We start from the raw sequence: 26,944 nt of genomic DNA, 5'->3' as shown, positions 1-26,944 counted from the left end.
CACGAACCACATAATAGTACATATCCCTGTCAATACCTAGAATAGGAAACACTATGTCAGGAAACGGCCCATCTAAGCGACGGGTAGAGAGAGAATGGACTTACACATGAAAGAACCTTGAAGAATTGAGACTCCAGTTCTTCTCCAATCGTCATCGTCAGGAGCGTGAATACACCTGTCCAAAACGCGATGAGACGAGCCGTGTTGTCCAGGGAGGGAGGGAGGAGCACTAACCGACTGGAAAGATGAAGCCCCACCACCCCATGTTGAATGGAAAGCCGCCAGAGGTGGCTATCATGATGACAGCGATGATGAACCAGACAACGGCGAAGCCCCACAGGATGAGGCCGACGAAGAAACCAACGATATAGAACACGTCGCCTGCATTAGCTACATGGGGTAGAGTGTGGGTCGCAGGAAACAGGCGTTTGGCGAGCTTGCCGAGTACAATTAGGCTGCGGCAGTTTAGCGTCTCATGATCATCAGTTTTCAAGGGCCCTAGGACAAGCTCACGAGAATCCTGAGAGACCAAGAGGGCCAATTGGAAGTAGAAGTGACACGATGACTTCGCGCTTGAGTGGCTTGTGTACGGTCATGCGAAGAAAGTAGAGGGTTAGGATGATCCATGACAGAGGCGATCCGATACCCCAGAAGATGTAGCTGATGACGAGCGTCCACAACTGGTGCTTCTGATTGGGGATTGCTCCCGCAACGAGGCCTCCAGAAGTTGCAGCGATCACGATGGCGACGATGGGGATAAGGTACAACGCAGTCATCTCCGCCAGCTCGCTTCTCCGGTTTGACATTCTATAAGCGATGTCAGCAAGGCAGTAGTATGAGCATGCGAGGCAGGGAGAAGCTTGGTGCTAAGATATAGATGCAGGAAAGGGGGTACTCACATCACAAATGTAAGATGGAAACAGGTGATTAGAGCCAGCACACTATCAATCCACCATAATACCCATGCAAACGTAGCCATGCCGTGACCCCACACTGGGGTGCACACCAGGACGGTCATGTTTATGAGTGTTGCAAGGCCCACGGGGAAGGTTGCCACGAACAAGCTTTGGTGTGGATGGCGAAGCACGGCCGGAAAGATTTGGGGATAGAGAATGTACCGCAGGCAGGATATAAGGGTGAAGAGGAGGAAGAGTGCGAGGTTGAGGACGAAGAAAACAATGGAAATGATTTGGAGCCAGTGTCCATTGTAAGGCAGTTGATGGAACATGATCGATATGACTCCAGTGCTCATTATGATGATGAACCATCTGTTCCGGAGTGGTCCCATCAGCCAACGTCCAACAGAATATTGAACAGAGGTGAACGTACGAGGGGGTGAAATTTCTTATGATTCTTCGAAATCCACGCTCGTCTGGGCCATACTCCGGGGCAACACCTTGTTTCTTATCCGCGTCCACGGTGCCTTTCTCGGGGCTGACAGTTGAGACGGACATATGTCCTTCGAAGCTGGTGCTTCGCTGCTCTACCGGCCGCGCTTGGGATTGCTGTCGAGTTCCACCATTCACGAAGATAGGATCTTGTGCGTGGTAATGGTACGAGCAGTTGCAATTGTTGCAAGTGCCGGTGGAGGTTTCCATCTCGGCCAGTCGTTTCGTCGTCGTACGCGCTAGCCACTGAGAATCACAAGCCCGGGTTAAGTATCGAGATTGGATAGTAGCCGAAATCTTGACGCTGTATACATAGAACGTCTGTTTGAGCCAGCGTAGTTTCGTCTGCAAGGAGCAGAATGTGCTTCATATCTTCTGCCACATACATTCTGCCTCGTCCCAGAGGGATCCGGCAGGTTGATTACCAATCAAGCTACCTTCTTCCTAAGCCTACCTGTCGAGGGTGGTCCTTGCAACGTGAGAAGGTTTGGGGAGACTTCGCATTTCTACGTCGCTATTTTGTTTTGCAAATCGCGACGGGCGCATGAGATCTGAACGCTCGGGGGCAGCTCGGGGGCCAGCTCGGAGCCAGGTCCGACGCCTCAGATCCGCTTGAGCCGAATTTCCAGCTCGAGCATGGCCCGAGGCCTCAGATTTAGCTCTGAGCCCATGCCCTGTTCTCAGATCTGGCTCTGAACGCTTAGAGCTGACGAAACAAAACGCCGATGCTACAAGCCTTAAATGCCTGCAACTCTTTATTTTAGCTTAGCGTTCAATTATAAAATTAAACTGCAAGTGGCAGTAGTCTCTTAATGTTGGCGCGGGCGATCCTGCGGTGTCGGAAACTTTTGCGACAAAAGTGTACTAGACCTCCTGGCTTCTGCCGGGCGTCCTATTGATTGGTTGATCAACCTTCCTGCGGCAAGTGATACAATCCTTCAGCCCCAGCGACAGCGATAGAGGTCCTCGCAAGCTAATTATGATAGATTGGGGCGCAGGAAAGCTTAAGCCACACAGAAATCAACAGTAATCTCTCTCATGCTGTCCTTCACGCTCCAAATCCAACTGCCGCAAGTCCAAGCCTTTCATTGTGTCTCATCCATCAAATTTCAGAATGGCCTCGATGAAAATACTGTCGGAGCCGGAATATGGCGCACTAGAGGTCGACCATTGAGCTCAATGGGCAGAGGTGTTGCCGAACAATAGTCCGCAAGTCGTCGCTAATCCCAATGAAGAGATTTACGCCGGAAAATCCATGCTGGAGCGACCTGAAGAGCTGAACGTATCTGGTGCAGTGGGCGTTGAGCGAAGAACGTGTGGCCTCCGGCGAAGGACATTTTGGATCGTCGTTGCGGTAGCCGCAGTGATCATCATCGCTGCTGCTGTAGGAGGTGGAGTTGGAGGCGCTCTCGCTACAAGCGGCAATACAGCAGCTGCTCCCTCCACTACGGCTATTTTAAATACGAATGCGACCACTCGCTCAGCGACTCGGCGAGGTGTGTCGTCCGATTCGAAGATTGCAACCCTGAATTGGACCAGCACAGATGGCGCGAAGCACTATCGGGTGTACTTCCAGGACGAAAGGAGCAACATTCAAGAGTCAGCATGGGATTCTGGCAGCAGGTCATGGAGAGTGACACCTGTAACGAACAACTCGTACGATGTCAAGGTCGGAACCCCTCTCGCTGCTACTGCTGGGCGCGACGAGGAAGACGCCCCCTTTATAAGTGTTCAAAGATAGAGCAAATACAGTAGGGAAGCTATTTGCATTGTGAGTGTTTTTGGCCCCGCACCCCGCAAGGTCGTGTGGACGCAAAACAGGCTCTCTTCTGCGGTCTCGTCTCGCGACAACAATTCATCCATAACCAGCTGTTCCTTGCATCTCATCGCAGTGTTGGATTGTTTGACTTTGCGCATCCAAGGAACATGATTCGATCTGCGGCTTAGACTGCAGTATCAAATCTAGGAATATGGATCTCACCTAGCGGGACATATGGCTCTAGCGACCGCGTTTCCAAGAACATGAAAGCTTGAAGTTCGGAGACTGGGTTCGAACATGCTCGGTCGCCGTGGTGAAAGCGGTACGCCCTATACTCTATTGTGAGGACTAAGTGCTAGCGTCCAAGGCAGACATCTCGAACTCAGCGAGAAGTTCCATCATGCTTCAGTCTCAGTGCGCGTTCAGCCTCAAATTGGATGCGGCGTTCGAACTTCTCGACGCTCTTGCTTCTTCTTCCAAGCTACAGTACATCTCACCTCCTTTAGTGCTACCTGATCCACCAGGGACCTACAAGCTTGAAACAAGCTCTTCTCCGTTCTGGAACGCCGCTCGTGTAAAGAAACTCAGAGAACATTCCTTCATTCTATTATTTCCGCCGTAACTAAGCATTTCGTGACTGAAACTTCTCAACGCGTCCGAGAATTGCCTCGAACATCTTCGTAAGTCAAGACCACGTCTTCGCGGACCAAGGCAGTGTTGGTAAGCGTTCCGTAACCGGCATGACCGATGCCTTCTTAGGCCAAGTGTTTTAGGGCCCGCCAGTATACCGGTCGACAACCCCTACCGTTAGCCAAGCTAGAAAGTCACGGGCCTTAACACTATCTTGACCACCGGTTGAAGCTGAAACGGCCCCTTGCCTCTCTTGGTCAATCAGTACAACAATGATGTAGAGCCTCCGCAGACTTCCGGCCTGCCCTACCAGCAACACCCTATCAAGAATCCTTAGAACCATAACTCGGAAGCTCTGGAATTGTCTATGGAGGTTTAGCCAGCCGTGCCGGCGGTATAACGCCAGCCTCTATCATCCACGCCCGCCTCGCTCGTCACCAATCATCTACCGCACGATTAGCATCTCTGGATCAAGGTCCCGTCTTCGTGGAACAAGATCGCATTGTCGCAAGTCGGAGGCTGTTAAGCTTCACGTTCAACATTGCATTACTATCCCGCGCTCATTCGCAAGACATTGCCTTCTACTCAAACCTCTCTCGTGCACGCTCCCGGTACTCTCGCACCTCCTTGGTACCCCCCAGCGTAGACTGCTTCTGCAGAGCTGCAAAATTGACCAGAATCAAGTAGCGGCAATGCCGCCCAGATCGGAACAGAGCTCATCATCTAATCTTCTCAAATCCCGTCACCAGCAACATGAAATCTGAGGGGCTATCGAGATGGGCACAAACGGCAGGTTCGTAACGAGATGGAGGTTTGACTTCGAGACGGTCGCGGGTAGCCAAATTAACCCTGAGGCAGCGGGAAGTGGGTGGTATTGGTGCAAGCGCTTAGCCCAGAGTCGGATGAAAGCCAGATACTTTGGCAGGGACTCAACGTAATAATCGTCGATGCTTGAAAGAGATGTAGCCATACAAGCAATGAAGATGCGAAGGCGAAGTTCAGCTCAGGCTTGGCGTTATGGAGAGCTGGAAGGAGTGGAAGACTCCGTATTCAATGATTGGGTTTGATAGCAGTCAGGCAAAATCTAAATTCTCGGTGGGCACTAGACATTCTAATCCAGTGATGTTCGGAACCGTACTTTCACTATTAGTTTCTTTGTTCGGGAAACCAGCCAGAGGCTTGTCATAATAAGTTGGTAACGTCTAGTAGCCCATGAAACAGAGAGTTTCGCCAGCTGGCCTGGGCTTCATAGAGGTATCAAGGTGAAAGCGTGTCGTGGACAAAGCGCATGGGTATACGAGCGAGGCGCACGGGGTTTACCAACGCCTTAATGATAGCTTTGGCGTGATGTGAGATTCGGGTGGCCTGATTGGAGCTGAAGTTAGGCTCTGTTTGCTGGCTCCTCGAAGCGCTCTTAGTTCTCACATAAGCCAGGTAATAGAACCTTCTTCAGCCTTGAACGCCACTAAGAAGCCTGTCTCTTGGCAAGCTTTTCCCCCTCCGCTTAGGCACAAGTCTTGCGGAAGAATCAACAATGATCTCGATCGACAAGGTTGTCAGATATAATACCCGTGGGAGAAGGGCTGAGACCAGCTGGTTTGTGGATTACTGGACCGCTAGCAAGGCGGAACTCGCTTATCATTGTATTTGCAGCAGGCTCTTGCGCTTTCATCGAAACCTCTAAGAATATATCGTGAGCGTGGCAACCACTATTTCTAACTCAAATTCCCACCTCCTTCGTTCTCAATCTCACCCAATTCAAGTTCTTCAGTCACGCTCTAAACATCTATCCCAACCACATTCTTGAAGCGCTAGTCTTCCAGTCTTTGCAATGTTCTTCATCCAATTTATCCTCGCTTCCCTAGCTATTGTGACTGCTGTGTCGAGCAAACACTTTCACGCACTGGATACCAAGGTCTTCGGCAAACGTCAGGAGTATCAACCAACCACTTCTTTTTGTGGCCCTGGGAACACCTGCGAGGCCTCTTGCGGTCCTGGTTATATAGACTGTGGTGATCCGACTGAAAATCTCTGTTACAATCCGGCGAATGCACAGACGTGTTGCGAACCAGGCTCAGCTGATCCCTGTAAGTGATTCACCAACAGTGCAGTACGTGTGTTTCTCTGCTCACACACCTTATCAGGGTCTTGCCCTAATGGTGATTACTGCCTCGTTGATGGTTATTGCTGTCCCAGCGGCCTAGACCCAACAGCATGCGCTCTATCCTACAGCGTCACCTTGCCAGCGACCTTTGTTGGCCCCACTACCACACCCGGAGTACTTGACTCCAGCTCCGGCGTCCCAAATGTGACTCCTGCTGTCGCTACAATATCCTCCGTTCCTCCAGGTTCAACCGGCACCGGGAGCTTCTCGCCGAGTGTGGCATCGCCCTCAGTGGCTGTCTTCACCGGTGCAGCCAGTCCCAACACTATCACGGGGAGGACGGGCCTGATTTACGGCGTCCTGGCCTTGATTGGCAACCTACTCTAGGGCTACGCAATCAACGTTGGCGGGCTGTAGGTTGCAAGGACACTGCTGTCTAGATCACAATTGTAACGCCTTGCCTTTGACTTGTGTAGAATGAAGCATGTATAGGCTTCTACTTTCCGTACTGTCTTATACTAGTGCGCATTCCTCCAACCCTAACTAATACAACGCTCTGTTTTCATTCCTTGAGTGCGCGTTTTGAGTTTGTGGATTCAAGTAGTTTATATCTAGCCAGTGCGCATAGCAGGGGTGGTGGAATAAGTTCTTCACATAAAAGACTCCTCCCCTCATTGGATCTAACGGACCATGCTTTCGGAGCTTATCATCTTAAATATGCGCCAGATGGATGTTCTACATAATCTCTACTATGTCTTTTTTTGCATCCCCTCTAGTTGGTAAGGTTTGTGTCTCTCACCAGTTTTGCACATACAAGTAATCTGTCTATAATATATGTTAGCGACTACGTAAGCCTATCACAGTGACTATTCAATTGTATTAATGCTTAGTGGGAATGCCATCTACATGGTACTCGTGTCGCTTAGAAGCAAATAGGTCACGTGCAGGACCACCGAAACTCTCGATACAGCACCCTAACACGTCCAATTGCTAGGGTACAAGGGTTCTCATTGTACTTTTTGTATGTGTTCGCTGCTAAATGGTACGACGAGAACCCTTGCACGCTAGCAATCGGAAGTTTCAGGGTGCTGTAGCTCAAACTCAAGCTCAAGCTCTCAACTCCCACATCTGCCAACCCAGAATAGCCTGGACAACGCTCTGAATAACAAAATCTGGCTCTTTCTGCTCCTGCGGCTCATTCTCCATAGTTGCCGAGGTGGCCACCGGGTCTGTAGTGCTTTTTGTGCACTTCTCGGAGGTCGTAGAACTCATAGATTTGTACAATCACCGCCGACGAGGAGTCTTGCAGCTGGAACTTCAGCTACTGCGACGCCGTATCCGGATCCCTTCCTGATCTTTTCAAGTCGTCCCAAAAGCGGCGCGCGACTTCTGTCTCAGATAGACCCAGTGCGGTGTATACGTCTGCTCGGAAGATCAGACTCAAAGTACACTATCAAGTGCTTATGCTGCCTCACCTTTGCAGCGCAGCCGGAACGCCGCCTCCGTGTCCTCGCAAAAATCCCCACAGGTTTTCCATGAAGCGTACCATCCGATGTCTGTACACCGACAATCCCAGTCCTCCTCTCCGCACTCCCGGACAGGAATATCGAGTTCTCAGCTCTGAGCTGACGAGGCACCGAGGCGGAGGCACTCGAGCGCGCAGGGGTCGAGTTCGTTGACTGACTTCGAAGGTGGTGTCGTTCCCATCGGTGGTATAGCGGTCGTCTCAGTGGGCGCGAGTAGGTTCCCTTCTACACCTAGCCATGGCGTTGGAGTTGCTTCGAGCCTAGAGTAGATACTCTCGTATACGGCAGTTGCGTTTAGCCCGAGGTTTTCAATAGCCTCTGTAGCGAAAGCTCAGTATAGATGCAATACAGATAGCCTAGGACTGAATGCTGGAGGCATACCTTCGCAGAAGTCCGGCTCCGAGAGTTCCGAACAAGGATCCGAGCAAAGCGTCATTAGCACTACCCATCCGGGGTCCATACAGCGACATGCGAGATCTCTTTCAGGGCAGGACTTCACCGGCACACTAAGGACGTAGCGGCCGTTTGGGGCTTGGAGGTCAGAACCGAGGCATTCCCGCTGGAAGTAATGTGAGGACGACTATGTCAGAAGTGGAGATCTAAGGACGAAACTCACAATGCAGGACGGTATATCGTCGGTAGTCTGTGTAAGGGAAAAGGCAGCGAGGCCTAGGAACGATGAGAAGATCAAAGGTAGCATATCTGGTAAATGTCGAATATGGGACGTGCTAGCGAAAGAAAAGTATGAGAGATTCCGCGCGGAGATTCCTTTATTGTACTCAGCTCCTCGTGCTCCGCCTCTGCTCGGGCCTTACAGCTATTCTGGTATACAAAGGTCCCAGACAACTGTAGTTTGCGACAGGTGGAGTGATTGGCTAGACGTTAGGGTTGGCTTTTTCTTGGCATTACTAACTTTACAGCCTACCGCTAAGCCTCCGCTATCTCTTTGCCGTCTTCGGTTACATGTTAGGCTCAGGTAGGATACAAGAACTATGTTAGTGAGAACAAGTGGTTGTGTGTATAGCTCTAGCGACGGCCTTTATAGCACCGCGTCTTCGTCGAGCGAGACCGCGATCTCGCAGCGCTGCTCTACCCTCACCAAAAAAGATCCGATGTCTGCAAGAGCATGGAAGGGCATCGTCGCCTACAGCCACGGCCGACATAACTGGTCCCGTGCTCCCAGAAATCCTTATAGCCGAACAAGATCCTCACAAATGAAAGAATTACACTGCGGTACAACTTGCTGGAAAAGACCTTATGAAAGAGATGCAATGCGCGCGAGACGTCTGTATCAAGCTCAAAAGAAGCCACTACCTGATCCACCGGCAAGTGAAGGATAGTTTGGCACTTTCTCGAAGTCCAGCTTCTGTGCACCCTGCAGCTCAACCTTGCCGAGCTGCACTCCGGACCTAGAATCTGCGACAAGGCCAGGCAGAGTCGAGTCGCAGGAGAGTCGCGGTCGCTAGACTGGATTAAGATAGTCTCAATCCGGGCAATCTCCAGCGCAGTATCGACAAGTGCTAGTCTGAAATGCGATCATGTTCGAAGCTGGCTAGCCAAAACGCGCGTTATGGAGGAATGAAGAAGGCCGGTCTTCGATCCGCAGACTATAGCACTCTGTCCGCTTGGACGAGAGAGGATACTAAGAGATCGACAGCGCAATACTTCTAGATACATGAGTATCGCAGCGCTTTCAGGAACAAGTCAGCGCAGTACTCCTATAAGCAAGAGTGGCACAGCGCTCCAGCCACCTCTAGGAACAAGTTCAGCGCAACGCTTCTGGGAACAAGATTGCATCTTAAGGGTTACGGAGAGATGAGAGTCTAGATATGCCCTACTAGTAAGATGATCAGAAGCTATAGACTATGCTTTGGGAAGAGCATTCACTACCGGATGCTGTGCCTCCGTAGCCTTCCGCACTCGGCCCTTGAGGGTGTGGGCAAATTTCTTTTGGTACTCAGCCTCTATGAGAGCGTCGCTCATGAGCTCTTGTAACTGCTTCACATTGCTCCTTAGCTGACTTCTCCAACTCACCGACTATCTCTACTAGATGTTCTCGCTCTGATTCCTTCTCTTGTAGTGTCTTAGCAGCGCTTTCTTCAATATTTGCGAGCAATGCTCGCACCTGGATCAGTTCTCGCTGCGTGCTCTATAGTGACTTAACTAGCTGTGCTTTTTTGCTGTGCTAATGCTCGCGTTGTCTTCCATGCTCTTCCACTTGCTTGTCGTACCGCCGGTGCAAGTTAGCATTATCATCTTAAGCTATCTGAAGCTTCTGCCCGGAAGCTCTTCGCTCCGCTATAGCCGCCGACTCTACCTGCCTAAGGGAACGACCACCGCCTTCGAAGGCTTTGGTGAGTGAATCGCACACAGCTCGGATCCAGCCAATAGTGCCTAGCGGTTGATCCGCAGCAAACGGGCACCGGTCTAGGATGTTGAAGTAAAGCCGCGAAATCAGACTGCTAAGGCTCGCTACAATCTTTTCCCGATGTTCGACCATCTCACCCATCTTGAGCTCCAAGTCCGTAGTACGGCCGTACATGGATTCGTATGCGCTACGAGACCTGAAGGCAGCTTCAATCAAGCGCCGTGTAAGCGGTTGGATCGTCTTTAGCCTGGCATCCAAAGACGCCGATTCCTCCTGTCTTTGAGAGGCGAGGTACGACTTAAGGACAGTCGCAAGCATAAATTCCCAAGCCACATACGGTGCTGTTGTGAGGTGACGTTCGGCATTGCCGAGTTGTTGTGTGAGCTCCGAAACACGGCCGTCCACCGATTTGTATGCGCTGCGGGATCGGAAAGCCGCAAAGAGGAATCGCAAACTGAGTAATGTGCCGTTGCGACGTGGTGGTCAGCGTTGTCGAGTGACCGAGTTGTTGCTCGAGCTCTACGACACGGCCGTGAATAGACTCATACGCGGTGCGGGACTTGAAGGCAGCTTCTAGGAAGCGCCAGATAAGCGGTCGAATTGCCTTCAGCCCGGCACCAGGAACGCCAGCTCCTCCTGTCTCTGGGAAGCAAGGTACGACTTCAGCACAGCCGTGATCAGGAACCGCTAAGCCATGTACCGTGCTCTTACGATGCGGTGTTCGGCATCGCCGAGCTGTCCTCTCAGCCTGCTCATCTTGGCAGCAGCCTGGGACTGTGTTGCTACGATTCGATGTTCGGCAATGCCTAGTTGTTTCCCGAGCTCGGCCGTAACACTGGACCAGAGTGTTGCTTTCTTACGGGATATGGTGCTGGTTCTATATAGTAAGCCTCGTAACTGTGTGATTCTAGCATCACTAGTCCCCTTAACCTAGGATTGAGGAAGCTCTAAATCCGACTTCTCCTGCTCTACAGATCCCTTAGCGCTATTAGCGCTAGCAAGGTTCTTGATAAGCTCCGCGTTGGTAGCGTCCGTTGCGGCCTTCTGGTCAATCAAACCAGTCGCCTGAGCTGTTACAGCGTCAGTGTGGATCTAATACCATAGCAGATGATTAACCTTTGAGAGCTGAGATCTCTTCTTCGGTCCACTTCTCTCCACCCTGAAACCCGTCACCTGTGTCTGCTGTTGAACAGTGATGCCACTCGTCCGATTGGACTCGATCGGACCCCAGCTGAGTAAGCACCGTTCCGGTAGGCGATTAGTAGGCGCTCCGGTGTCTAGCCCGTCAAAGTTAGATAGGTACGAGGCTTGGCATAGTGTTAGACCTCATTTTCTGATAACTTGACAACAAGCTCCATCACGAACAACGCGTCCACCGCTTTGGAGCAGTAAACACCTCCGCGAGACTTAATTAACCAACCACCATGCGTATCTAGCTCCACAAGTCTCCATCGTCCACCCAGCACAACAATTGTATCAGAGCCCCGGTGCGACACCATGCCAAGATTCCCCTGACCCTGGTTCAGATACCCTATATCGGCTAGCGTGCGGAGCGGCGGTTCGGGCTATGATCGCACACGATTCATAATCGGACGAGTGACATCACTGCTGTTGAAGAAGTGTGGGATCTCTGTCTTCGTTGGCGATTGTAGCTTTGCTAGCGCGAGCCATGCGAGGAGACAAGCTCCTTACCCTCCAGCTGAGACTTAAGACTGTTAATCTCCTCGTTCTTGGTTCGAAGCATAGCCTAACAGTCACTATCTAGTCGCATCCGATCCTCTCCCGACGAATGGTTTGCTATTAAAAACGTGATTGGTCTAGGTTTAGACACGCGTGAATAGGGGCATTGCGTACCTCGGAAAGTCTTTAGCTTATTCTCCAATTCCTCCACTCGAGATGACGCTTAGCGATACTAGTTTTTTTAGTGCGGCAGATTACTATGTAGTTTGTGTCGGCTCTCATTCAACACGCCATTAATCCTCGCTATACGGTTCTCCAATAAATTGATAGCTGCTGCGTCGGTCTCGGCGTTCGTGATAACGCGCTGAAGCCGGCTCAACCTTCTAGCTTTTTTCTTGCGGATGATCTTCAGTACGCGGTCCTTCTCTGCTCTGATTTTGCTGCTCTCCCCTCTCCTATATACTGCCGGACAACCCACAGCAGCTCGTGCTTGATTAATCTTGTTGAGCGCAACAAAGTGTCGGCCATTCCCCTTGCCGCTCCCCTGATACGAGAACACCGGAATCTTGTTGAACTGAAAGCCGGCGATCACGAAGTAGAAGGTTCACGTCCGGACAATCAGAAAAATTGGGCGACGACGTCGCTGGATTACTGTATGAAGAAAGAGGGTGCTGTGGAGGCCGACCCGGCCCCCAGATCGACAACGTGCAAGAAAGCGAGAGTGCCTCAGAGTCCGGCAATGCCGGAAAGTTGATAACCCGTGAGGGGATAAGAGTGCTTTGGAGGCCGGCAATGCCAGCAGGTCGAGAGCGTATAAGGCGACGAGAGTGCTTTACAGGCCGACACTGCCGGAAAGAGTGCAGTGGGAGATGTAACTGGAGCTGTCTCGAAGCGGCAACGCCGTTGAAAGCAGTGTATGTCGCAGTTGTGCCAAGCAGATTTAAGAGAATATTTTATCGGAGCTTGTCACTGGACTACCAACCCAAAACCCTGTCGTCATTTATCATCCGCTCCTTAATTAATGACACACCGCCTCTCCGGTTCCTCCGACTCCACCCGCTGTCGCTCGACTGTCGATAGTCAGGCTCCAGACTCCGCATATCCAGACCTAGCTGACGCTCCACTGCAGATGTTCCTCAGCATAGCCCTGTTCCCAAGCGGCATCGATGATAAACCCTCCGCTTGACAATGCCATTACGCCACTACCGCATACTCACTTCTCCAACGCCATCTCCAACATCACCTGAGCCGGGTAAGTGACCATCTCATATAGGACATGTTTGACGGAAGGCACACCAACGGGCAGATCTTTGCATGATTTGGAAGCGGCTACACTTGTAGTTGAGTATCAGATGGGGGTCTATCGAGGTAGTTGTATCGGTCGCGTCAGACATGCTGTCGGCTGTATCGAGTACTACAGTCAGGACATCCTGTTAGCTAGAACGAATGAGTCCTTGCACTTAAAGCAACCCACTCTCTTAGATAATGTGGTATCTCTGCCGTTAACAGAATTAGTAGTTGCTATTTTTCGATGAAACGCGTGGAGAAGTAGTAGTAGTTATAGGAAGTAAGTAATATCACTCGATCTCACAAGGCGCTCGCTAACACGCTAGCCGAATCGATATTTTTAATGTTAGTGAAGCAAGTCCTCGTTCTCACATCGCAGGTGCTGCACTCTTATAATACTAGATCTATATTCGCGAATCGCAGGTGCCGTGTTCTCACATTATAGGTGCTGCGTTTCTTATACGCATCTCATTTAAAGTCAGATTTACTCATATTATATGCTTAGTGCCTCTTCTAGGGGTTCGGCTGCTTGTTCAGAAGCGGCAAATCGAGGTAGTAGTAAAGTACCTGAAATGAAAAATTCATTAGATTGGGAAGCTGGCAGGCCGTAAGATTTGGGAGTCGTAATAAATTACCTAGAAGGGAAGAAAATCACCTTCAACACTTGAGCGATTTACTTCCTCTTTAGGAAGAAAATTATAACTTGTTTTAGGAGAGACGGACGTCGGCCCGTTAAGTGCGTGTAATACTAGAAACTAATAACTTATCATAGTATAGATAAGAGCTACTAGAGCAAGGATTATTTAAGCGTTCAAAAAGTTAAGAGGGACTACAGCCTACTCTTCTCGACCTGTCTAGGCTAAGAAAATATCAATCTACTATAAATAACAATTCAAGTAGTACGGCTCACGTCCGCTCTATCTCTCCGCTAGCTAAGTTTAGAGAATATTATTATCTTCATCTTCGTTCAAAAACTCGCACCTAACTACGCCAAAGATAGGAGTACTAGTCTAGTTATACACGCTTCTAACATTTACCTCGAACTATATCTACTACTCGTCTATTAGAGTACTATCGTTATCACTATCGCTTACTCTATAGTATAGCGTTTCGATACGGAACGATTCGTTAACCTACTTACGTGCTAGTGTTCGAGTGTTAACTATCTCGCTGAGGGCAGCTAAGGGTGGGATGTACTCCGTATTGCTAGTCTACTAGTAAGATATTTCCTTGAACTCACTAGATTATTTAATGTTATTAGCTGCTTCTAGTTCTTCGTCTAATGTGTTAGCATTACCGTCCTATCTTGCTTCTAGCTTATTAACCTACAACGCGGCATGGATCGGACTAAGCTCTACCTAGCCCCTACTAATACTCACTTACCTTAGGCTTGCCTGCCCCTAAGTAGTCTTTAGACTTCTTCGCCTTCTTCTCCGCCCAATCTACCTTCTTGCTGTTATTCTTATAGTAGACTTCCAAAATCCTCTTATAGTCTACCTTAAGAATCTAGGGTCTCTTTTAGTAGCGTGTGCTTAGAACTATACGTGCTTCCTTGCTCCCGATAACCTACCTAATAATACTATAGAGTTTCTCTGCGTTAGTCTCCGCGAACGACGCTTGCGCGAGGATTTGGAGGATCTCTATAGAGAGCGGTTTCGGATTCCGGCTCTGATCCAGCTAGCGGAATTCAATAGGAATGAAGTAGTTAACTCCGTGGCTTAGATTCTTCCTAACCCTATTCTTATAGCATATCCTCTGCGCTATTATCTCTGCCGACTCTTTTTCTAGGCTGCCCTTGAATCTTCAGGTATAAATGAACCCGCCCTCGTTCTTTCAGAATTCCTCTTAGTATTACCGCGCCCACATTCTTTTGCTAGTAATACTGGGCTTTAAGATCTCACTCACTCAATTAATTCTCACCCACTGACTCAATCGACTATCTACTAATTCGCTCTCAATAGCTATTATGGCTACTCTAGGGCTTAGACGCAAGTTTACCCCCACTAGACTCTTAGATCTCTCACTTACACTACTCTACACAGGTCTTAAAACCCCCTGCGACTAGTTTAACATTCGAGTGATAGATCGAACGCGCGACACCTTAAGCGACTCGCCTACTAGCGTGCGAAAGTCCTTTGTGGTCCCTATAATCTTCTATATTAAGGCTCTAGACGAAGCAACCACCGTCTTTAACAACCTAAAAGGCACTACTAATAATAGAACTAACTACCCCTTCGTCCGGATCATACTATACTTATAGCAGCCGATGATTGCGCTACAATACGCATAGAAGGACTTCTCAGGTAAAGACCGCAATGCGAAGTTTATTATAACCACACGCTATCTTACATCGCTCCCTAAACTACTCTTCTCCCAGCCAAAATACTACCTACACGGAGACCCTTAGCCGACTGCATATGAGGTCGTGCAAGCCCGCGTCCTAGTGGATAGTGAAGCTCAGCGAAAGTTCAATATGACGTGCACTAATTTCGTCATCGTCACGTTAAATATTAGTCTTTTTGAGTCCAACCATCCCGTGTGGCACAGTACAGCGCTTGACGATCTGCTAGCTGCCTTCCGGTTATCCGCTAATGTGCTGAATAACTTAAAAACAATCTCCTTTATAATCGACCTCCAGCGCACTATAGGTGGGCAATTCGGCCACAACACCGAGTAATAGCTGAGATGGTTCGATGGACTTCTCCGTAAGTTAGGAGTTGGGATGGTAAATTCTATTAGACTATTCTAGTACTATACTAGGTTCCGAGGCTGGCTTAAACCTGTCGCAGGATCGTATTTATTTACTATTAGCTTTAGCGAAGACCCACATCGCCGTCCGCCCCTCCCTAGCTAGCTAGTCGGCAGGAAGTCCGCCTTAAAAGAGTAACCAAAAGAGGGTCAGGTTTTATGCTTTAAGCTAGATGCACCCTTTGCTAATAGCAAATCGTTTTAAACCACTTTCACCATCGCTTAGTAGCGCGATTAAGACTTCCTGAAAGAATAGCTCGAGAAGTCTTTCAATAGTAATACCCTCCATAACGCGTACTTCGAGCGCTGCCAGCACACACTATACTAGAAGGTGGACATCCGTGTGTAACAAAAGCAACGCGTTAGTTATTTTCTTGCCGACACACAGCTCGTTTTGCCACCCGCAGGCACACGCGTGCAGCTAATAAGATTAGTTATAGGAGGGCAGCGTCTTACCTGTACGGGAACCGTCTTGAGCATACCTAGAACGATAGATCTCATTGCGATTGTCTACTGCCTATTCAAAGAGATGTTCAACTCCACCTGCATTGAGCTAGTTATAATCAAGCTAGTTTACCCCGACTTTCTCACTACAGACAGAATTGCCGCGGTCGAGGATCTTGCCCTCAGAATCTACGAACCTCGCTTCGACGGCGGAATCCGCCTATAGTCATTCTTCTTCGGGAACCAAGCGCCGCGTTCCCATCTTAACCTCCTCTACGAGTTCTAGTAGTCACCGACCCCTTGTGGCGAAGAATTGAATATCCCTGCCGAAGCTCTCGCCCTTCCTGATAACATAATCTTGTACCTTAGTAGCGTTCTTAATAAGGACTAACTCGAAGCAGTCTATAGGTATATAAGTGGCATCCGGAATGGAGTGTCTTTGGTTATTGGGCCCTAGGGTACCGGTAAGAGTCGCACTACCGCTGCGATTGTCCTGGTGTTATATAGTCTTTGACTGAAGGTCAAGGTAGTTTATCCGACTAATACTGTAGTTGAGAGGATTCTTACTATTGTGGAGAGTATAATCTAGGAACTCCCGACTACTCTACGGACGCGCTTACGAGCGAATATAGTTCGCTTATATACTTACTAGGTGGAATCCACCGCGCAAAACTTCGTGCTACGTCTATAAAACGGAGTTATAAGAATGGATCACAATGTCGACCTAATTATGTTAATTATTACGGACGAGGAAAATAGCTATCTTAGTGGAGACCTCCACAAGGCGATGCCGCGTTCGCTTGCAGGCTATATTTCCACGTACTACTTAGAGAACCCGGGTGACCTAGACGTCTAGAAGTATCGCAAGCTACTGCATATCCTTAAGTATAGCTAGTTCGAGGGTATTACCGAAGCTTAACGCGCAGAACTTCAGGACACGTTCGAGCTAATAGCAAGCAAGATCCTCAATGAGGACACTAATATAGTGTTTACGACTAATAGCTTGACAAGTAATAGAGTTCTCCGCAGCGCGTTTAGGACAGATGTGCTTGTCGTAGACGAGGCCGCGCTTATAGGCGTGGGAGACTTTACTACCTATATTACTAAGGAGCACTCGCTATCTATTGTGTGCCTAGTCGCCGACCCCTATTAAGGGCGACTACTATTACTCTCGCACTCTACAAAGGCTACTGAGTTTGAGGGCGGATTGATAATATCTGTGTTCTAGCTATTCTAGGATTCTCTAGGAAATAAAGTAATTACGCTAAGAATAAACTACCGGTCGCATCTATAGCTTACTAGGTTCCCCGCTGCGTTCTATGACCTCTAGCGGTTCCGTATAGGCTATAATGTGTCAAAGCACGCTAGTCTGGCGGCGACTGTTTAAGACTTCCTTAAGAACGGACACGTTAACGGTCTGGTCGAGAGATAGCTTCAACCGCTCTTGCAAAGTCAAGAGATTTTCTTTAATATTCCTTCCCTATTCGAGTAAACCCCGCCGTCAACCTCGAGATTCAACGCTAGCTTGGAAGTAAGGATATTGTAGTTCGTCTAGGCACTCCTCAAATATTCCCCTCCTTCTAATGGGACACGCCTTACAGCCGAGAATCTCGGCATAATTACGTTCTATAAAGACTCTAAAGAGAAGCTGCGGTTATCCTTATCAGTAGTAACCGCCGCAGGGAACAAGCGGATCAAACTCTTAATAGTAGACGGTTTTTAAGGCGACGAGAAGCGTATTATATTCGTTAACTTTGTCTATATAGATGAAGAAAACCCTGGAGCTCTTAGTTTCAATGGAGACGCTCTGTAGCTGAACGTTACTCTAAGTCGCGCTGCAGAATTCAACTTCTACTTTGGCCACATATTGCTATAGAGGACTAAATACAGTAAACTAACGCCGGCGGTGAAGGATAAGCTATTATTATTCTCGCAATTCTGCGAATATGTTTGAGGCATGAACCCAAGAGCGCACTACACGTACCAAGAGGCGACGTGCCATACTAACAGCATACTGGTCTAATGGGTGAGTCTACGCGTCATTGCTTCATACATCCTACGCCTTTGCTAACGTTCTGTCTAGGCCGTTCCTAATTAAGAAACAATCACACGCTTTCGTCCCAACGTAAGGGATACTCCTAGGTCTACCGCAAATCGTCCGGCCCTAGCTTGGCTATCTGCTCTAGCGCTATTAGCTCCTCGGCGGCGGGTGCCCTTCTTAACCTAGTTATTAACCCCTAGGCCACCCACCTGCTATTGATTCCAGGACGTAATCAAGCCGCGTGCCACTTAGGACGACGAAGACGTAAGCTTTAGCTAATTCTATCACCTCTTACACCTGCTAACTATCTCTCAGCATCCGCCTGCTACCGCGCCTAGTGTGACACTAGCAACTGCACCTAGTATAGCGCCGTCCACGCTACCTACTATAGTGGCTTCTAGTCAACTCTTCATCGCACCTCCTATTCCGGCTAATATACTATCTATTCTAGTATTTAGCGCTTTATCGTCTGTGTTAAGCGATGCTGCCGCTTCTTAAGTGCTAGAATCTTCTTCGTCGAACGCGTTGCCCGCGCGCTTCTCCTTTCCAGCTTCGTTTAATATTCACGCTTATAATTGCCGTGGGCTTTGATGGTCTTGCAATCGTGTCTGAAGACAACACCAAACCTCTAATATGCGGTGCTTGGTGCCTGTTTCAAGGCACTTATAGGCCAGCTCTTACTAGCTAGTTCCAACGGGTGATTTTAAGCGGAGGGTCAAGTAGGTTAGACAACTTCACACTGTATAATAGACTCGATAAGAGACATAGGACTTCTATCTCTTCCACATATGCGGTAACTATAACAAGGCTGCAGATAAGCTCTATTGCAACTTGCCTCCAATCGATTAACTGTTAAAGCGTATAGCATGAGTTACCCGTGGATGTCTTACTAACTACCGACATGCTATCGACTCTGACTATGCAACTACTTGGACACCTCCTTACAGCTCGCTCTAGCGGTAAACTAGGGCGCGGTGACAATTCATGCGTCCCTATAGATATCACTATACGAGCTCGAAAGCTGCTAGGAGTATCCATAGATAATAGCGTAGAGCTTGTTAAAGTGAGATTGAGCGCAGGTGCGCGGTGAGTAGATATTATCACCTAAGAGACTTGCGATAGAGAGCGGTTATCTGCGCAGCCGTTAAACATTTCAACATCTCATTACTCCATGTGTAGATAGTCATACTAGATCATCTCTATGCAAATTGTATAATGCTAAGAAGGATCGCAGTCAAAGTGCTAACATACTAGGCTATGGAGGTGGACGAATACGACGCACCTAGAAGGACGAGTCGTGGATATTACCCACACGCCTATCTTCAGGTAAGGGAAGGACCTGGAACGACTTGCGCTCTTCCGACCACATAATATAAGGCCTTAAGCCTACTATACATAATTATACTATATACTGTAAGCAGCTATCTCCTATAGTATTACGAGAGGCTGCTTACACGCGTGGTCACAGTCCCACTCCGCGTTTACAGCCTTCTTCGATATCATCAGGTCGCTGATGTAGATAAGCCTATCTTTAAAGACGGCCCTCTCGACATAGCTTCAAAACTCGGGCTTTTGGCTGTAAAAGGACATCTACTGTGTGAGGACGGATTCCGTCTCTCTATTAAGGTCGCTCAATAGCCTCGCTCCCAGTAGCGTCGTTGACGGGTCCTATAACTCCAAGGCGTACCTTGCAACTGTGGTGCTGCTGGAAGACGATCGTCTTTAGGAACGCTTAGCTAGTTATGACGGCTGTAATGTAGGCGATATTTCTAGCGTGTCTGCTCTTCGCTTGGGGGTGGGCGTTCTGGTTATGTAGGAAGGCTACCGGAGTGGTGTGGATATCGCGCCTAGACACTAATGTCAGACGCCTCCTACTTACGTATATATGTGGTTTAATAACAAACCGTTGCGTAGAGGTGTGGAGACGGACACAGGCTAGAGAGAAGGCGCTATTAGCGCTTATGCACTATAGTCGGCTGCTGTATGGTCACCTTGCGTAAGGGATAATAGGAAGCTTTCGTCCGAAGGCCCTGTAGACGACTCTGGTATGGGACGCATTGCGTTGGATGGTTAAGATTCCGAGGCACGATCCTGCCTATCCGTGGGACCTTGGTGTATAGGATTTGCGGCATTGCCGCTTATAGCTACATCCACCGAGCGCTTGTTTTGCCGTAGGAATACTTCAAGCTTCGTTGTGGCTAATGTAAGCTTCTAACTCGGAAGATAAGTGGGGAGGGATCAAGGGCACCGACTTGGTCGAATTATGCGTCCATCTGCTGTGTAAGCGCCTTGAAGCTGTCCACTAGGCAGTCCTGCTGCCCCAACTCCTCTTTCGTCCCTTTAATGTCTTTAAGAAGACGTGAGGCATCCTCAGACTCCGCAAGCTATATAGCCTAGTCGTCCACTGGGAGGGCCATCGTGATAAAGATACAGGTAGACGATAGATCAGAAGACTGCGGTCGTAGAAAATACAGATATATGGGCTGAGTGAATATGGGCTGATTTATAGAGTAAAGACGCCGCAATGCGGCAAAAAATAGAGAGGGTTGTTGGCAGGAGAGAAGGAGACCGTCTGCAGTTTTCACGAAGTCGTTCTTGACAGGATCACGAGTATATGCCACCATTATCACGCGTAGAGCGAAGGTCACGATATGCCATATTCTAGAGAGTATTGCTGATGCAATTAGACACGAGATCTCACGAGTACGACGCATTACCTAGATAGAGATTATAGAGTGCAAGACGGAACTACCATAACACAACGTTTACGACAAACCTGACCTCCCAACGTGGCACCTCCGATAAGACTGGTCCATTAGTATAGCACCTACAATACTAGCCCAAGGCAGTCGTGAGGCGTGTGAGATGTCCAAGGTTGAGCGCAATAAGTGTTCCCGCTCCAGAGTCAACCAGCGGCGGTGCAAGAACCACGTGATCGAATCTGACATGAGCGTGTATAGGTGCTGCAGTCTGCGATAGTCTCCTCCCCCTCGTTCTCTCGTGACTCGGGGGATATCACGTTCGAGTTGTGATGGAGTAGGATAGTGCTTACGTCAAGCGTTCGACCTTGGGGCCGCGTCGGCTGAAATTACCGGGCAGTGGTGATAGTGCAGCTGGACGCTACCTCCGCCAATGGGACTTACTGTCTCGAAGGAAACTGACTGTAGCATCGCAGACTACATGCGAGAGGATACTTCCGCTACTTGCTACCCACAAAGATCCTTGCAGTGATTCCCCTCCAGCGGAACTTTGGTGAGTCGCTACATACAGCGACTGAAGATACCTTGCTCGGATATTTGCAATCTTGTGGATTTGAGCTCAAGGTTCGAGCTGGGTGTGCAGCGCCTGCAGCGCACGAAGACACGAAGGTTCCTCAAGTATATGCGCGATGGATGCTACCGAAAGTTAGTTCCGTGACTGTGAGAAACGTAGGACCTACACTGGGGGAAACGCAGGACATACGCTGGGGGAAACGCAGGACCTGACTGACTGACTGACTAACTGACTAACTGACTGACTAACTGACTGACTAACTGACTGACACTTCCATGAACCATCACCCTGCCCGCACCAACTGCCCGCGCCTACACCAACACCAACTACTCGCCCCCCCCCCCCCCCCCCCCCCCCCGCGTAATAACGCAATCTCCCGCCTCCGGATTTCTATGCCGCTAGGCCTGTCCGTGGAAGCCTTCGTCCACCGACCCTTCTAACTAACTAACTAAATCAATTATGGCCGCGCCAACGCGAACACGAACCTGGACGCGTCCAGCGACAACCACGCGTCGCCAGGCCACCCTGCGCGTCCTCCTACCTCTATGTATCCCATCTACCGCCCGTCGCCTGCACCCTAGAGATACATGCGCGAATCAACCCAGCCCACACCCCATTCACTCCGACCTCTGATTCGCTCGCTTATTTTCCAGCCTTCAGCCCCCGGCTGCCCCCTTCGTAATCTCAAACGTCCACATGCGCCTCTATCAAGCTCATTAAGCCCCATCAGGCCTATTAAAAAAAGTCTGTTTCCTGCTAGGAACTAGCCTCCGGAGACATTAAGTCGCCTGGCATGTTGGTAGTTAGCGTTACGCGTTGCACGTGTTTTGTTTGGTTCTACGCGGACGCGAACGCGTCTTGCTGCGCACCACTTTCTTTAAACATAGTGATTTTCCTATCTTCTGCTTCCTTTGCAGAAATTCGTGCGCAATGGACCTTCTTCGATACTTAGAGGATTATCAAGTATGGGTCTGTGTCACCTGCGGTTTTGCTGTTAATCCCAACCACTATGAAAACCACCTGAAGACGCGTCATGTCGACCACCCAAAGCTTGATTCTAAACAGAAAGTGCGTCTTTTAGCGACAGAGCTTAGGCAGAAGCCGCTGCTCAATCCTAAACACACTCGTCTCCCGGTTCCCGCGCCCGACTCGCTTGCCATCCCTTTCCTTCCAATTCATGATGGCCTTGGTTGCCTGCAGTGTTCGTACGTCGCGCGTGCGGAGGTTTGCATGCGTAAGCATTGTCAAGAGGAGCATACCTCAGGAAAACGTCGCAGAGGTGGGCAACCCAAGGCTCTCGTAGCCGCTCCGCCGCGTTGGAAGAAGGTGGCATGCCAGCGTTTCTTCGTCAGTGGCCCCGGTAGCGGATTCTTCGCCGTCGTCTCGCCAGCTCAGCTCTAGGAGGAGGAAGATGCCCGGCGGCGCCGCGAGATGGCGCAGGCGCTCCCCGAGGCAGACTTTGTAACGGCCCAGGTTGACGGGATGCTGGAGGAGGGCCTGCAAGAAGTAGACGCGTCGGAGAACCTCATCTTGGATAACGCCGCCCAGACAGAAGTGTCCCTATGGCTCGAGATGACACGATGGCCTCGGTACCTCCGAGGTTACAGGTTCGATGAGGTTGCTCCCTTGGGATCTCCGGCCGATCCCGCGACTGAGCCCTTGCTAGCGGAGTTTGCCTAAAGCCTTGACCGGATTGTCGAGGAAGCGCACAAGTCCGTATGTGACGATAAAGTGAACGTGTTTGACCAGGCGCGGATCAACAGCTTCATCCAGCGCAGAAGAGCTTGGGACCGGCCATTGATGATCAAGCTTAAGAAGTCGACGTACCGAGGCTACAAGCTGGTTTGGCAACGGCTGATCTGCTTCGCGTTCCGCACCGTTCAGCCAGCGCAGCGTGTTACCCTATCGCACCAGTTGACTACCGCGCAGCTCACCCACCTCGACCAGATGATAGGGTATGGAGAGGAGCTGCTAGCCTTGAAGAATGAGGAGAAGCAAGAGGCGGAGAAGCATTGGGAGGGCCGGGATATGCTTCGTAAGGAGATCCAGTCCCAGCTAGACCGTGCATGCCTCTTGTTCTGCATCTCGCTGCTGGACCACACCCTAAAAGGTGATCTCTTCGAGAGCGTCATTGTCGGGTTTCTAGCCGTGCTGGGGGTGGATCCGGAGAAGAAGATCTTTAGGGATGCATACTCATACACGGGATACCTGTCGGCCTTCGTCAAGATAGCATAGATGCTTGTTATCCAAAGGGCGGTAATGATAGCAGAATATGGGGAGATTGACTATCCGGCGGACGTCTTGGACGAGATGAGGGAACGGTTCATGATCCACGGGAGCCGGTCGCCCTTCAACTGGGTGCTCCGACTGCGAGCCTACAGGAAAAAGATCCGGAACACTACCACCAGCCTAGGTTACATCTACTGGTCGGACGACCATGAGAAGCTAACGTACAAAAAGCTCGAAATGACGATGGCCCACTTTAAGGACTTTATTCGCGCGGAGGTAGAGCTGGCGCAGTTGTAACTGGAAGAACTATTTCTTTTACATCAGGAGGAAGAGCGAGAAGAGGTAATACCGACTTTCCAGCTACGCGACCTTAAGGACGATCCAACCCAAAATACTAAAGGGTGGAGCTTTCTTCAGGACCCCCGTAATAAAAGCGTCTTACCTAATAGTAAACGGTGGTTGCTTGATCGGGTGCTAAAGAGTGATTAGTTGCGAGTAGAGTTCCTGGAAGTGCGGCAAAAGGACTTAAAAGTGATTTGGAAGCCTGCGGCGGTGAAGAAGTACATCTCCCAGATCGATAGCTTTCTTGAACGGCTCCTCCTCCTCGTCCACCTTACTTCAGGGTAGCCTGCTCGAGGTATAGAGATTCTTAGCTTGCGGCATTGCAACACCGTCTATGGGCACCACCGGAGTATCTTTGTTGAAGACGGTCTGGTCAGCACGGTGACGGCATACCATAAGGGTTACAACATTGTTGGCTCCACGAAAATCATCCACCGTTATCTGCTAAAGGAGGTTAGCGAGCTAGTCGTTTACTACCTATAGCTAATCCTTCCATTTTGGCAGAAGCTGGAGCTGCTAGCTTTTAGCAAGAAGGATCCTCCTTCGCCATTTCTGTGGCCCAAAGGCCAGGAGAGCTGGGACAGTTCCCGGCTGACTGCGGTGCTTAAGCGAGAAGCAGAGACGCACTTGAAGACGTTTATGAATATCACCTTTTACCGGCACGCCGTAATTGCAATATCACGCATTCATCTCAAGTGCGGCGGTTTCAAACGGGACTACGGAATGGACGACACCAACGTGAACAACTAGGCAAACCATACCTCCTGGATCGCTGGAACGATATATGCACGGGGATTGGAGGAGGCGCCGGGCCATGTTGAGGCGAGGAGGGCGGAGTATCGAGCTATTAGTCGCGAGTGGCATAGCTTTCTAGGATTTCGGGTCTACTTGGCGGCAAGAAAGCGGCCGTTGTCCGAGTTGGTTAATGGGGAGGCCCAAGCTGGTGGAGTAACAAGAAGGCAACGGCGTTCTTACACATAACTCGGTACCTATCCATAAACCCCTGTGAACCCGTTTCCAGAACCCGTTTCCAGAACCCGTTTCCATAACCCATAAGTCGCAACCCATAAGCTGTAACCCATTACCATAACCCGGTGGTTAGGGTTAAATATCAGACATATCCAACATGCAAAGAGCCGATATAGAAGGGGAATTTTTTAAGCATTTAAATGAGTATCAATTAGCGATTTGCAAGGAATGTCGATATGTAGTATAGCTAGAGTAGATATAAGGTCATCTGCAAGGGAAATAACACAAGATAAAACGCTAGAATACCGTATTAATTACAGAACGCGTCTAAGAGTAGCCCGGTTTAATCAGATATCCGACCGAGTTACAGGTCCTAGGTGTTGTAATACAGCCGATTAGCTAATTACCATTATACCAGGATAGTTTGTTATGCTAGTTAGAGCTAACCCGTTACTATTACGTTTACCGGGATTTGAGTAGTATAAAGGAGTATTGGCGTAAGGAGCATTAGTGGTCCGTAGCATGTAAACGTGGAGGGTCTGGGAAGATAAAAGGGTTAAGGATCGAGAGCCGAATACATAAGGCTATAAAAGTAGTCCATTACTAGCGTTTTTTTACCCGCCAACACGGATCGCAGTATTTTAAGGTGCGTTAGCTAGAAGAGGCCCTAGAAGGCGGATAGTAGGAGCTAGCAGCTAGCGGCGAAGCATTATAGACGCAGGTTCGTAGCAAGATTGCAGCGCAGTAGGCAAAGATAGAGAAGAAGGCCTATAATAGCATCTAAGAAGGAGAGGGGGACGAGGTGAACCCGTAGTTAGAGCGCACGTAGTGGCAGCCGTATTTAAGCGGATTATAGAGGCTAGAGTTATTAGGTTACATTAGGGAGCCTACTGTGGTAGAGCCGGATAGAGATAGGAGGTCCTATAGGGAGGTAGAAGAGGAGCCCGATAAAGCTATAGAAAGAGCGATTTAGGAAGCTATAGATGAGTTAGCGAGGATTAGCTAGGCGTCTATTATTAAGCGGGTTGGTGTATTCATGCGGTTAGAGGCGATCCGGACGGAGAAGCACTAGACGAGATACTAGCCGTTATAGCCGTATATAGATAAGAAGTCGATCGGCGATCATATTCGGCCATGGAAGCAGATATTAATGTTTTTTGCCTAAACGCAGAAAGAGCACGATTAGTAGAGTCCCAAGTACCGGTTCACCCGCCGACAGCGAGAGGTGGGAGGTATCAGTAAAGGAGGCAGAGCGGAAAGTCAGCGGGGAGGAGGAGGGGGAGAATATCGAGGACGTAGAGAATAGCGAGGAGGAAGAGGAGGACGAGAAGGAGGATATTAAGGACGGCGAAGACAGCGATGGTAGCGAACATAGCAACAATAACGAAGAGGCCCAGAACCAGGATAAGGAGAATAAGCAGAACGATTAGCTAGAGAAGTTAATAGTAATATAAAGAGTATATTTAGGATTTTACATCTAGTTATTAAACTAAACTATTAGCCGCAAGGAATATAATAGCATGTTAGTTTGCGCATTAGCCGTTTTAGGGGTTAAGAAAGGCGGTTAGAAAGGGCCGGAGCTATATCCACTAATTTTGTCCGCAGTCATCAAAGTTTCCCGGTTCATGATTGTCTAGCAGGCGTTAGAGTTGTTAGAGCTATTCCAAGATAATAAGTTTAATAGCGATAGCGGATATAACAGCGACGGCAGCGCCGATTTAGTAGTAGTAGTAGTAGTAGCACGAGCCTATAGGCCCGGGTGTTTAGAGTTTATTACAATAATAATAGACAAATTCATAGTCTAAGGGAGCCACAACCTAATATAGTGGATGTTAGATTTGCGTATATACGAGTTGAAGATCTATTATAATACAACATCGGCCGGTCATATTAACTAGAAGGGATATAACGAGTTATTATATAAGGATTTATATTTTACTATACCCTAGTTCCGCGATATAGTCCACGGGTTAGTTATAGAGACCTAATAGTTATTAGTCAAGGATTTATTATCGTTTAGTAATAAGTAGCGCGTTAGTGAGGTATTATAAATCCTATAGTAGTTATTACGCGATAATCCAACTAATAAGCGGCCCGGATAGAGTTTTTTATAGGACTATCGCAGCTATTTACTAGTTAATAGGGAGACGTGGTTG

The 26,944-nt window shown here is 49.2% G+C and overlaps 5 protein-coding genes across 5 annotated transcripts; 4 read left to right on the top strand and 1 right to left on the bottom strand.

The window, feature by feature from the left end:
* Nucleotides 1-229: 229 nt before the first annotated feature.
* On the bottom strand, nucleotides 230-1,454 carry W97_07653 (uncharacterized protein; the record flags this gene model as incomplete). Its single annotated transcript, XM_007785570.1, has 4 exons — nucleotides 230-455; nucleotides 514-807; nucleotides 900-1,268; nucleotides 1,330-1,454. The coding sequence occupies 4 exons, from the start codon at nucleotides 1,452-1,454 to the stop codon at nucleotides 230-232; spliced, it is 1,014 nt and encodes a 337-aa protein (XP_007783760.1).
* A 4,154-nt stretch (nucleotides 1,455-5,608) lies between these two features.
* Nucleotides 5,609-6,268, top strand: W97_07652 (uncharacterized protein; the record flags this gene model as incomplete). The annotated part of the gene is made up of 2 exons (XM_007785569.1): nucleotides 5,609-5,864; nucleotides 5,922-6,268. 2 exons carry the CDS (start codon nucleotides 5,609-5,611, stop codon nucleotides 6,266-6,268), a joined length of 603 nt encoding a protein of 200 aa, XP_007783759.1.
* Nucleotides 6,269-22,679: 16,411 nt separating this feature from the next.
* On the top strand, nucleotides 22,680-23,483 carry W97_07651 (uncharacterized protein; the record flags this gene model as incomplete). The annotated part of the gene is made up of 2 exons (XM_007785568.1): nucleotides 22,680-22,855; nucleotides 22,931-23,483. 2 exons carry the CDS (start codon nucleotides 22,680-22,682, stop codon nucleotides 23,481-23,483), a joined length of 729 nt encoding a protein of 242 aa, XP_007783758.1.
* Nucleotides 23,484-23,774, top strand: W97_07650 (uncharacterized protein; the record flags this gene model as incomplete). The annotated part of the gene is made up of 1 exon (XM_007785567.1): nucleotides 23,484-23,774. The coding sequence occupies one exon, from the start codon at nucleotides 23,484-23,486 to the stop codon at nucleotides 23,772-23,774; it is 291 nt and encodes a 96-aa protein (XP_007783757.1).
* Nucleotides 23,775-25,922: 2,148 nt separating this feature from the next.
* W97_07649 (uncharacterized protein) lies at nucleotides 25,923-26,218 on the top strand (the record flags this gene model as incomplete). Its single annotated transcript, XM_007785566.1, has 2 exons — nucleotides 25,923-25,985; nucleotides 26,033-26,218. The coding sequence occupies 2 exons, from the start codon at nucleotides 25,923-25,925 to the stop codon at nucleotides 26,216-26,218; spliced, it is 249 nt and encodes an 82-aa protein (XP_007783756.1).
* Between the last annotated feature and the right edge of the window lie 726 nt (nucleotides 26,219-26,944).

This window comes from Coniosporium apollinis, assembly GCF_000281105.1.
Source record: "Coniosporium apollinis CBS 100218 chromosome Unknown supercont1.44, whole genome shotgun sequence".
Classification (NCBI taxonomy): Eukaryota; Fungi; Ascomycota; class Dothideomycetes; genus Coniosporium; species Coniosporium apollinis.
This window is presented reverse-complemented; position numbering and strand designations above follow the sequence as displayed.